This window comes from Tachypleus tridentatus, chromosome 6 (assembly GCF_004210375.1).
Source record: "Tachypleus tridentatus isolate NWPU-2018 chromosome 6, ASM421037v1, whole genome shotgun sequence".
NCBI classification, from domain to species: Eukaryota; Metazoa; Arthropoda; class Merostomata; order Xiphosura; family Limulidae; genus Tachypleus; species Tachypleus tridentatus.
In genome coordinates, this window is record NC_134830.1 from 160592453 (window position 1) to 160605606 (window position 13154).

The window sequence follows — 13154 nt, forward strand, 5'->3', positions numbered from 1 at the left end:
GTGTCTAGACTTTTTCCTTCTTCGAATTCTGCAACATTTAAATTCACATATCGAGGATTATTTTGTATAGAAAAATAATAAATTACAAACGGATGTTTGTTGTTTAAAACATTGAAATGTGATGCGTTTTAATAAAAGGAAAAAAATTAATCCCAAAATCGAAATATACTGTTTACGATTCCTCAGACTTGTTAAAAATAATTTAAGTTTATAAATCCGTTACTGACACTTGCGATTAAATTTTCCGTGGAATAACCAAGTAAATGTTATTCAAAGTGACATAGTTTCACCCTCAAATTGTAATTTTCACACCTCGAATCTTCTATTCTGCAGCAGTTTCTTTATTTAGCCTTGTAGTTAAACTTACAACTGGCTACATTCACACTAATCACGAATTTATTTTTGTTCATCAAGCAATACAGTTAAGTAGTTGGCAGTTTTAGTTATAACTGAACATAAAAACATGAGAAAAATTGGCCACAAAAATGTCGACTAACTGTTACACCTGCTCTGCACACTTAACTTCAACGTCGCACTACACGCGGGTATTTACTGTGACGGCTGCCACCTAGTGGTAGTTCTTGAAACATTTTCACAATAACATTTGTAAATATACAAATATCTATAACGTTGTTGTTTTTGCTTCAAAATAAAGTATAATAATTAAATTCCCTATTTTTAATATTTTATCTAGTGTTTTCAACTTGTATATATAATACTGTTTTATTCAATGCATTCTCGGCCCAAAATTTCACACGTATCCTACCCTTTAAGAATACCCTTTCATTTATTCCACTCAAGACAGTAACATTGAAAAGATGAGGTACATTAAAAGAATTTGTCCCCGGGCGCCATATTAACGACCAGTTTGCCCAAAATTGAGCAGTTTTCATAAGGCTTAAGAAAATGTTATGCTCGACATCATATATTACCATATCAAAAATACTAAGCCTACAGGATTCCCTGGGTTTCAGTGTTAGATTGATTAAAATAACTAACATCTCTCTGTTGATAAGAAATTCAGTAATTTTGTGAACACCAAAGTTGAGGTTTGGTGGGGTACCAAATTCTGTTTTGCTCCCTGTATCAGACACCTTCACGAAGCCACTACACCCACGTACATTTCCAGTCAGGTGTTGAATGAAACAGTAAATTAACAATAAACGTCTTACTTTAAAGTTTACACTGTTTTACATGCTTCTGAACTTTCACTCGTATGTTATTCCAATCAAAAAGGTTTTCTACACCCATTCTCCTGCATGTTATTCTGGTTTCTGGAACATTATCAAAATGCTCCATAAAACTGAGAGAAAGCATTTCAAGAAAATTTTCAAAACAGTACCTCAAATGAACACTAATTAGTCTTAGCTCAATTCTTTAACTACAGGGTGGCCCATAAGTCCCTACCCATCCATATGTTATATTATATTATATTTAATAATACTAATGATGAGTTGAAGGCAGCTGTTACCACAGCATTTGGAAGAATGACCCCTGCTACGTTTAGGAAAATGTCTCACAGAACATGGCGTCATATAATATGCAGTGAGAATGAGGGACATCATACAGATAAACTGGATACATTAGATAGATGGATGGGTAGGGGCTTATGGGCCACCCTGTATAAAAGACTGACAAATTATTGTACCACAAATCAACCATATTAACTGGAAAAGAATCTTTGAGAACTTTACTTCACCATTTAGTTAAGAATTTGTAAATTAAGTTTCTTGACAAGTAACATCTTGCCTCAATAACCCTCTTTTGCACATTGTAACTTATAAATAAAAGCACTTGTTCCTTGATAAGTATTTCAATACTGTATCTGGATACTCTTACTTCCAGGTAAAAGTCTGAATAAACCATAGAATTATTTATGCTAATTATCACGTTTGAGGACTGGGCTGGTTTTAAATTTTTTTTCGAAATTTATTTATTAATATTTTAATTTAATTTAGAGGATGGAAGAGTCGAGATGGACCAACAGGTCCCAAAACTTTACGTTGTGAATATTGTTAGTTTTATGTGACTCACTCACGTATAACTTATCAAAATATATTTCACTAAAATGTGTTTTTTATGCAATACACATTTATGTAAGTAGGAAATTTAAAAAATACATTTTTTTCAACAGTTTCATAATTAGTCCAAAAGAGGGTTAATGTTTAAGAATAAATGTATGTCAAGCACTGTGATTGTCTCATCCACTAAACTGAAGACATGGAGACAAAATAAAATCACCTGTGCTTATCACTCAAATATATATCAAGCTTTTCCTTGAACTTACCATCTCCGTTGATAAAGATGAAGTGTAACTCGACATTTGAATTAGTGACTTTGTGAAATAGCTTAGCAAATGAATCAAAATTACTACAAATAATCAAAATTTAATAAAACATTATTTTCACACTTCTCACCTTTCCACTTAAATTTGCACAAGTTAATAAAGATATAGTGAAATTTATATTACTTTAATAACTCACCATGAAAATGGCCCGTAAATTTTTATCAGTATACAAATACCTTAATTACACAAGATGACAGGTACCTTTGTTTTTGAAACTGGTTATCAATTATATTGTTAAAACAACACTAGTTTTTTTTTTTTGTGAAGAATGTGGGGACAAGCGAGAAATTGTCATGGTCAAGAATAAAAAAAGATTTAGCATAAAAAGCAGATGGTCAGTGCAACCACGTCATGGAATGGAAATATAAAATTAAAATATTTGTCTATATTTTAAGTAAAATTATAAATAAAAAATAATGTTAAATCGTATTAAAAAACAAAGACTTAATATTTTTCTCTTGCCTCAGTCACATGTAGTTATTAATAAAGTTGTCTACAAACACATTTATTTCTGTCTCTCTGTAATTTAATGTACTATAACATGCTTTTACATGATTAACTAATACATCCTTATAAAAATTTCTTGGCTTGCTCAAGTAAGTCAAGTACTTGTAACCTTGAACCAGCTCTGAGCAGAACCAGGCATCTGATTTATGCCCACACTGCCACCACCACCTCATCTCTTTCTTACCAAAACACAATTCACGTTTTCCATATTTTCTGAGTTCTTTATATTAATGTGTTTTCTTATAACAAAACCACATTGGGTTATCTGCTGAGTCCACCGAGGGGAACTGCACCCCTGATTTCAGCATTGTAAATCCATAGACTTATCGCTGTACCAGCAGAGGATTTTTACATTAACATACTAGAATTATACTTACAAGCATAACAAAAACCAAGGTGGCAGAAAATATTTTTTATATCTTGATCATCCTTTATTAATATATCCAACTTTCACTTAAATATGTACAACATTTTACAAAAGTAATGGTTCAGTAACAACAGTAGCGAGTGAATACAACTCATCTATAATACAGAAGAAACACTAAACAAACAGCAACTTCCAGTTGGACTAGAATTGGAGTGCACCATAACAAGCAATGCATTTAAAGAAAAAAGCTGTCACTTTTCCCACTTTTAAGACACAAAGACATTCTTGCCAATGTTTAAGAAAAACAGTTACAAGGTATTTCTTCTACCAATGGGAAGGAAGCAAGATTCCATGGCTCAAATGCCTTAGCAGACCAAAATTGTGAATATTTTTTGTAACTAATAATTACAGTTTTAATAGGCTATCATCAGCCAGTGATAAGAAGACATCCAAAATCAATTTAGAAAATAAGTTATTTTTTATATAATAATCTGTTAGTTTTGAGAAATTATGCTGAGGAAATAAAACTACCTTAAAACAGTTAACATTAAGTCATTACAATCAGTTCATAAAAAATCAGCTCTTTAAGTCCTATGAAGGTTTCTGATTTTCTACATAATTATGTGTGTGTAATATCTTTAAACCTGCAAATTTCCTTAACTGGTAATTACCACTTTAGAGGTTAGCTTATTTAAAACATTGGTTTACTACTGATATATATATATACTTGAAACAAGTCCATTCTTTGGGCTTTCACAATTAATCAAGACTAAATTAGAGTGATAGAAGTATTCAGTTTCTTGGCAAGTTTGCAATGAACCTGGCTACATTTTTGTGAAAATAGTTAATTAATAACCACAAATTATTTCTTACAAAAATATCAGCCCAGCTGAGCTTTCATAGAATTAATTTTCTCTGCCAAAGCCCTATTCATTATTCCACACTGACTCTGTACCATATCTAAAGCCATTTTGTTCTTTTGTTCAAAAGCAACCTTTGCAGCCTCGTCAAGAAGCCCAACCTTAATGTAGTATTTTACTTTATTGTCGTCACGTACTTTACTTGCATATTTCTGGGCTTCATATTTGTTACCATTCTTTAAACACACATCAACGAAAGGTTCATATCCAACAGGAGACTTTTTACTTTTAGAAAATTTATCCAGTTCCAACCAGTCTCCAGTTTCGGCCAGCACCGTTATTTTCAGCCACCAGAACCTCTTGTCTGGAACTTTAAATTCCTTTCCAAGTTCATCAGCTAACTTGTGCAGTTTATCAATTAGCAACTGCTGGATTGTCTGATGAAGAGAGAGATCTAAAAACTTTTGTTCGACGTACTTTTCTTCAAGTTTTGTCTGGTATTTTAAGAGCTTGATTTCATCTTCAGTTTGAGTTGCATTAAATTCATTTTTTGCCTTTCTGTACCCTTCAGAAGCAGACTTCAAGCAACTAATACGACGTTCTACACGAGCTGTTAGGTAACTTTCTAATACTCGACAGTTTGCTTCATTCCCATAATCATCTTCTTGATAAAACATGTCTCTCAGACGCTCCAAATCCTGTTCCTTACAGAACTTCAAGAACAGAGAATAGGCTTCAGGAAAGTTCCTGATGGTCATATGAAATTCACCTGCTGTCATCGTGTCTCTAAGATGAAGTATTACAGAATAAACCAAGTCTGAATCCCCACTCTCAATTGCTTTACTCATAGCTTGAGGATTTTGCTTCAGTTTCATTAGTAATGGAACTTGTTCTGAAGCTCGGGGTTCAAAGTCCAGAAGTTTTATTGCTAGTTGCGTGTGTCCATGTTCTACTGCTTCGGTGGCAATCTCAGAATAAGAAATTCCTGGGTTAAAACCCAGTTTATTAGCTATCTGCTTAGCAACCTTGTCATCATCCAGCTGAGTCTGTCTCACTTTGCTACATGCCCAGTGTTTCAGTATGCGGCTGGCTCCTTGCACATCTGGTACTTTAAGGTACTGACATATTCTAATGGCTAAGCAGTACAGGCGGCGAAGTACCAAACGATCTAATAGCATAGGAATGGTTAAATATTCCAGCTGCATCCAACTCAGTGGCAACCCAACTGCATGGTCACGAATGGCATTTAACACCCTCAAATTCTGACAGACCTTAACAAATGTCGCTGAATCTATTTCTGGAACAAAGCACTTCCCAAAAGAAGCAGCCCTTAAGAGCATTTTCTGGGTAGTTGGTAAAGTCTCATGGGCTGCAGCCTGAATACACTGCTGCACTGCAACCTCTAACTGATCTTTCTCACGAATCATACGAATGTATTCATCTGCTTTGTGGCTCTTTCGCTGAAATTCCTTAGAAGCTTCCAAAAGCAGAGCACCAGGTGCCAAAGAACCAATACGAAATATTTCAGATACAGCATCTGGTACTTTCTGAAGAAATTCATGTGTCATATTTCCAATTATTCTAACTCCATCTAACTCTGGTATAAGAAAAACAGAAGTATCCATAACATAATTAATCCAGTCTTTTTCCATACCGACTAGAAGCAGGATATTTTGCCAGTAACCTATAACAGCAGCTGTACCACACCAAACAAGTTGCTGTGGACGGGACTTGCATTTGGTATCAAATTCAGAATACTTTTTTTCCAAGTCACTGGATCCAGTCCAGAGAGCACCAGTGTCAGAGAACAAAGCAATATGTTGTCCATCCCAAGAAACTGTAATTTCTATAATGGCATTGATTGGTGAATCAAAACTAGGGTTCATTTGTATGCAACGTCTCTCACTTTGATCCAACCTGTAAAGGCATGCTTCACAAGCTACGTAAACTTTACTCTCACGATCGTCTACTACTACTGCCCAGCTACTAGGTGGTGCTTCAAGCCCAGGTATTTCTGCTAATCTTCTAACCCTAGGATCCTTAATATTATTTGTTAAAAAAATTCTGTATGATCCAGTTAATATAGCAATTCCTGTTCCATAATTTCCATTAAACATTTTACATTCAAGAACCTTTGTATCTTTTGCTTCCTGACTCATGCTGAAAGCAGATTGATGATTGCCAAATAAATCGTACAACAGAACACTACCATCGTCTTGCACACATATAAGCTCCTCTGTTGACGACCATGCCATGTGAATTAGGCGGCCACTTTTCCATTTAAATGACGATATTGCCTGTCCACACGACGAGAAAATATATACAACTGGCTTTCCACTCACTTGGACTCGTTGTATTTGTTTATCATCACGTACGATAGCTATTGGTCCTCCAAACTGACCTGCAGCAACTATGTAGTCTGATAAGTTGAGTTGCTCGCCCCATTCGATAGAATAAAGTTCTATCCTTCTGTAATATTCTTTCTTGCCCAGTGGGCTCCATTCTGCTGTAAATAATGTCATTTAACGTCACTTACTGAGAAAAGCCTGTAAATGAAATAACAAAACTTTAAAAAAATTACACCACTATAACTACAATAACATCAGCAATTATACCGTGGTGATCAGGTTTACCCCTTCTAAAATATAGACTGAGGCGACATCTCAAAGTATTAATTTATACACACTGTTTTATTTTATATATAAACAACTGAAAACCTCTTATTATATTGTGATTTCAACGCTGTGTTACTCTTTCATTACAACTATTTTTTAACATATGAGACATTAAGAGACAAAACAAATACAACAAAATTCAAATATATTCAGTTATAAACACTAGTGTTCAGGTTGAAAATCATTTCAGCAAACAAACAGTGCTCGTTTTAAATTACCAGTTTCCCATTCATTCAGTTTCATTGTAGCAAAGGGCGCTTGTCTACTTGGAGATATGCAAATAATTATCTGTGTACAACGTTATGATGCTTTATCTATCTCTAACGTGATTCTCTGTTATTTATCGGGTTTAGATAAAAATATAAACTGAAGTACTTACACAGTAACAAACATTCACCATTATTATTTATTTTTAATTAATGTAATTTTTCAGTAATATATCATTGCCACATCAATAAAGTGCCATTCATGTGTGTATATTTACATTTCTACTTGTTTGTTTTTGGAATTTTGCGCAAAGCTACACGAGGGCTATCTGAGCTTGTCGTCCCTAATTTAGCAGTGTAAGACTAGAGGGAAGGCAGCTAGTCATCACCACCCACCGCCAACTCTTGAACTACTCTTTTTCCAACGAATAGTGGGATTGACCGTCACATTATAACGCTCCCACAGCTGAAAAGGCGAGCATGTTTGGTGCGACTGGGATTCGAACCTGCGACTCTCATATTACGGGTCGAATGGCTTAACCGCCTGGCCATGCCGGGAGCTATATTTCTGCATAACTCTTAGTGTAACAGTAATTCACACACACACACACGAATAGGGTTTTTTTTGGAAAGTGAAACTATGTTCCTTAGAAATAAACTAGAAGCTTTACTTTTGAAAATTTTAAGCATTTAGTAGTTTGAGTTATTAGTCTACTCACAAGTGTCAGCCTAGCATGGAAGAACACTTGTCTTGTGTATGGTGAATCTTTGGTTAACATCCGAAGCGGGTGTAAAATTAAACTTCTACATCAGTGCACGACCCTCAAATAAGACCTGAAAACACTTCTAACATTTTATTTTATTTTCAAACCCAGTGAACATGGTAAGGAGCAAAAAATTCAAAAACATTACAATCTTAAATAAATTATATGCTTAAAAAAATTAACTGACTGGCAATAGTTTATATTAATGCCTCCTAATAATATGCACCATAGAAACTTGGTAGTGTGGTGTGTACAGAAGACTACCATGTATTTTCTACTTTCTTTGTTAATATGTATTTTTAAAACTTTCTATACTTTTTTTAATTCAAATTTGGACACAGAAATTTCTTTCACATAAACTCATCTTAATTATGCATCTGGTTAACTCTGTCCAGAATTTACTCTACTGATTGACATTCGACCAAGTTTCTTGCACTAGAGCATGAGTGAAAGGTGTTTCGTGTATTGTGTTTTCCAGTATTAAAAGCAAGACCTTTCCATTTCAGGCAGATTTTTCTTTACTAAAGTTTGTTTAGTGCACTAAGAGATCTTTGTATCATATTGACTTAACTTTGTGCTGTAAAATTTTTGTAAGATATAATGTTATTTTATTTTAGCTGTTTGTTTGGAACTAAGCACAAAGATACACAGTGGACTCTTTGTGCTCTGCCCACCATGGGTATAAAAAACCCAGTTTTTAGCGGTGCAAGTCCACAGACGTACTGCTGTGTCACTGGGGGGGGGCTTATTTTAGCTGAGATCTTAGCATTTATGTTTTCAAATATTATTTTAATTTTGTTTTGTTTTCATTTTGTAATTTCATTTAGTTGTACTTTACCTTAGTAGGAAGCACACACATTGAACTGGTGATAGAGAACTCACCAAGGTTTTATTTCCCGTCTTTCTCTCTTTTTCTCATAGTGACGTATACAGAGGGGTAATTGGGTGAACTCAATCACCCGCCTTCCTCCTTTTATACTGCAAAAGTACCGAGCTTTTTTCTCAGTCATAACATAAAAAAGTTATTTGCCCACAACTACTAAAAGGCATGTTTGATTTCACACCTAACTATCAAAAAAATCAAGTTTCAAGCGAATGACAGACGGAGACTTTTTGGTCTTTATAGCAAAAAAGTAATTGTGATAATCTGTTAAGTCTTAATATGCAATAATTCGTGTTTAGTTTTATATTTTAAGTGTTTATAAGACTGATTGAATAAGAAAAAAAAGACCTGTTTGCTTCCTGTGGTTTTCTATCTTACATGTAGCAAAGACAACCCACAGTATCCATAGTTTTCCTTAACACCCATCAAAACTCTTTCCTTATAATAGTTGAAAAATATCACTTTTTTAGCAATGAGTCCGTGCCTCCTTGATGTCTTCTACACGTTACTGCTCTTGACAGTTCAACTCAGCCACATCAAATACACATTTTCTCTTGTTTCATTGTTTTATTTGTGATTGTGTTTTAGTCATTATTTGTCAGTGAAGAATGTTATTCTGTAAGACCGTGGCCAGAGCTTTAATTTGGAGAAAAAATGTACCTAGATAAATTATTATCTCCCATTGAACGACGTTTTCACTCCAGCAGTCTATTTGGTTTATTTTCAATTTTGTTGGATATTTTCCTTTTCTGGAACTAAGAACTTTGACTTTTTAAACAAGTTTCATAGGAAAGCCTCATTAAAAATACTCAAAATAAAATAGAATACATAAATATTTTGAAAGAAAATTTCGGGGACTGATTTTTCAAACCCTACTGTAAATAGCTCTGCTATTTTGCACTTTCCATGATTCGACTCTTCTTTCTAATTAATTCTGTTACAGGTTGGAGAAATAAACAGACACGCATTCCATTATTTGATATTCTTCAAAATCTACAGTTATTAGGCGACATCTGCTCACTCCGAGGGAAATTTACGAATCAGAAAATACCATAGCGTCGTGAGAGAAGTTTCAATTTTTGTGCTTTGACCAGATGGTATTGAGAGGATGTACAACCAAACTTGTGAATACTCCTGTGAAGTATAATCAATTCTGTTGGCATAACATGCTGATAGGTATCACAACTGAAAACCTGTCGATACACAATGCCATTTTTGTCACTTAATCAGTAGCTTCATTTCTTGGAATATCAGTAATCAGTAGCTTCATTTCTTGGAATATCAGGGTATCCAGAAATTCAAAGGAACGTAACTCTGAAACAGTCTCAGAGAAAACTAAATTCCTCAAGAAGTATTAGGAAAGTTCACTATATAATGAGTGAAAGTGTGGACAGAGTATATTATGAAGTGACATTGAATTTAACTAAACCTAAATTAGTTTAGGCGAATAAATAAATAGAGTTAGCAGAAGGTGTAAAACACAATGAAACAATTGTTATTGTTCAAAGACGCAAAATACAGTTACTTATTTACTTGTGTTTGATGGATTCATCAGTAGATTAGACTGACGCATTCACATTAACCAGTTCACTCAAGATTCTGTGCATGAATGTTTAAATCTAATATTTCTTACTTAATGGGAAATATTAGATTTACCCGTAGCAACTAATATTACAACGTGTCTGGTCATTCTCATTCAAACATAGAGTAGTTTGTAACCTCGAGATACCAGCTGACCTGTCATTAAAGATCACTGTTGACTACGTTCTTGCACAATGTGCAACTTTATATAGATGCTTCCCATGAGCAGAGTAGGTGTTATTTACATAGAATGACAAAAGAACAATGCTAGATAGAGGGAATTCAAATTAGTGACTTTCTTGGAGACGTCATATGTAAAAGTTGCATATGTTTAAAAATAAACGAAAGAAAGAAGAAAATTATACATTAATGTGAGAACGTAGAAACTATATGGTTCACCTGCAACACGTTTGATTATTACTGCGATTAAGACGATTGAAAAGAAACAGACAGTCCGAAAACATAAATCCAAAGAGAAGGTATCAGACTGATCTGACTAGGAAATAATAATACCTTCGAAAACTTCTCGAACAGTCTTGGGGATGATAGGATAAAATAAATTGAAATGATCTAATATTTAAAAAAAAAAGAGCAAAATATTCTACTCACACCCGGGTCATAAGATCCATCAGTTTAAATACCCATGGAATTTTTAAAAGCGTGAATATGGACTATGCAATAAACTTTAAAATTTTTTTTGTTTTAAAAGGCTAAGACAGGATTGTGAAGTTATAGTGCAGTGATAAAATTCCAAATTTGTGTTTCCAAAGAAACTTGCAAAAGAGAATTGCTATTATTACAAAGAGAATGAAAATGTATGGAGAAAGTTAAATAAATCTGTATAGGTTCTGTACCCTAACTTACAGCGATTAAGAAGCTTAAAATTGTAAATGAAAGACTAGATATATATTCCAATAAAACAGAGTAAGTTAATTACATACTGACTCTTGGAATATTACCAGCTCAAAGACAGGGGAGAAGTGCCAGCTATAATATTCAGACCATTATTTGTGAGGGGATACGTGACATGGCTGCCAAACAGAAACACAAGGTTTAGATTGAGGAACAATAAGTGTTTCAGTGAAAGAGAAGATCCATAATCATAAAGGATTCACCCATCATCCATCTTGGAACAAATTAATCCATGATATAAGAGCCATAAATTGAGCCTATTGGCTCACCATGAGGAGCCCCAGATAAATTTTATGTTTACAGCTCCAGTTCTAATCAAGGGTGATTTCTAATTAAATATTCATCTACTGGTGAGATAACAGAGTTATATACATGTATATGAAGGTATGCAACAGAAAAATGTCGTGAGAAAGTAAAATCCGTATGTTTATCTTTTTTCCCACCAAAAGATCATTCAAGGAAACAGCTTAAGTTTTAGATCCATCAAAAACTTGCTATAGGGAATAACATGAGGAAGTATTACAGGATTTCTCTAGGTCACTGAGTTTATTGTTAAAGTGTAGGACTAGATTTGAGCCTTATGGCATTCTTCTTATGGCAAATATAGGTGTAGAACAATTATATCGAATTTGACTCATTATGGAGTCCATAAGATGAGTCCATGAGAAGTGATATAAAATATCCTAAAAGGTCCATCAACATAAATATTGTCAAAGGCAGTTTACATTGATAAAAAAAAAAAAAACAGTAGCAATGTAACCACAACTAGCTGAAGCTAAAATAATGTATTTCTGAATATATATAAAACATCCAGATTATTTATACGTTTATGAAATCCAACTTGTATGAGAGAGAGCTGTACGTAATATTCTACGACCCATACTTTCTAGTATTTTAGCAACACATGAAGAAAAAAATGGATAAAAACATAAAAGAGAAAGGATGTTCAAGTTTAAGAACAGGAGTAATAATCACTTGTTTCCCTGACATCCAACCATGATTATAATGCAGTCTTCACAGAAAAGTCCAAGAATTAATAGCAATATGAAATAACATGGTATACGTTATCTAGTCCAATAGAAGGGCGTCGATGTAATGCAACAATAAACTCCTTGGTTTATTTTGAATTTTGTGCCAAGCTACTCGAGGGCTATCTGCGCTAGCCATCCCTAATTTAACAGTGTAAGACTAGAGGGAAGGCAGCTAGTCATCACCACCCACTGCCAACTCTTGAACTACTCTTTTTCCAACGAATAGTGGGATTGACGGTAACATTATAACGTCCCCATGGCTCAAAGGGCAAGGATGTTTGGTGTGACGGGAATTCGAACCCGCGACCCTCAGATTACGAATTGAGTGCCTCATCCACCTGGCCATGCCGTACCCCCCTTGAAAGTGAAGAAAATCATTAAGTACAGCAGAGTTATGAAAAGTTCGAAGAATGATAAAAAACATTTTGATGGAGATATAGACAGAGTCAAAGATTAGGGTGAAAAGGAAGATGCTTGCAACAATCGTTCTGCGTATATAAACATATCTTTTCATTTCACCCTAACTGACCAATAAAGTGTCAATGCATTGAGATCATGCCTTCTAAAATCAGGGGAAGTTCTATGATATAACTGTATTTAGTATATAACCAAGGAGCCTACCATCCTTATTAATGTAATGGAAGTTTCCCTTGTGAATTAGTTGTTTTGGCCATTGACTCCAGTAACGTGTGTGTTTTCTTATGGTAAAGCCACGTGGGATATCTGCCGAGTCCATCGAGGGGAGTCAAACTCCTGATTTTAGCGTTGTAAATCCGTAGACTTACCGCTGTAACAGCGGGGGACAACTCTAGAAACAAAATGACCTACATTGTAAGAATAGGTTCAATAGATTAAAAACAAAAAGCAATTTTCAGTACATCTTTTTTTCTCCAACGAACGTATCAAAGTTTAAAGAAACTTGGAAGAGTAATATAAATAGAAAACATAACAGGAAGCGTTTATTACTTAATAAGTCAGATAAAATATGGTCAAGTGACTAGAAATAAGGGTTAAATCAAGA

The 13154-nt window shown here is 34.3% G+C and overlaps 1 protein-coding gene across 1 annotated transcript; it reads right to left on the reverse strand.

Annotated features, from left to right (window-relative positions):
• Positions 1-3263: 3263 nt before the first annotated feature.
• Positions 3264-6738, reverse strand: LOC143254295 (vacuolar protein sorting-associated protein 16 homolog). Its single transcript, XM_076509229.1, has one exon. It carries the CDS (start codon positions 6601-6603, stop codon positions 4102-4104), a length of 2502 nt encoding a protein of 833 aa, XP_076365344.1. The 5' UTR covers positions 6604-6738; the 3' UTR covers positions 3264-4101.
• Positions 6739-13154: the final 6416 nt, after the last annotated feature.

Bases quoted from the DNA above. Each gene is read 5' to 3' on its own strand.
- LOC143254295 (XM_076509229.1), bottom strand. From the start codon at position 6,603: ATGACATTATTTACAGCAGAATGGAGCCCACTGGGCAAGAAAGAATAT.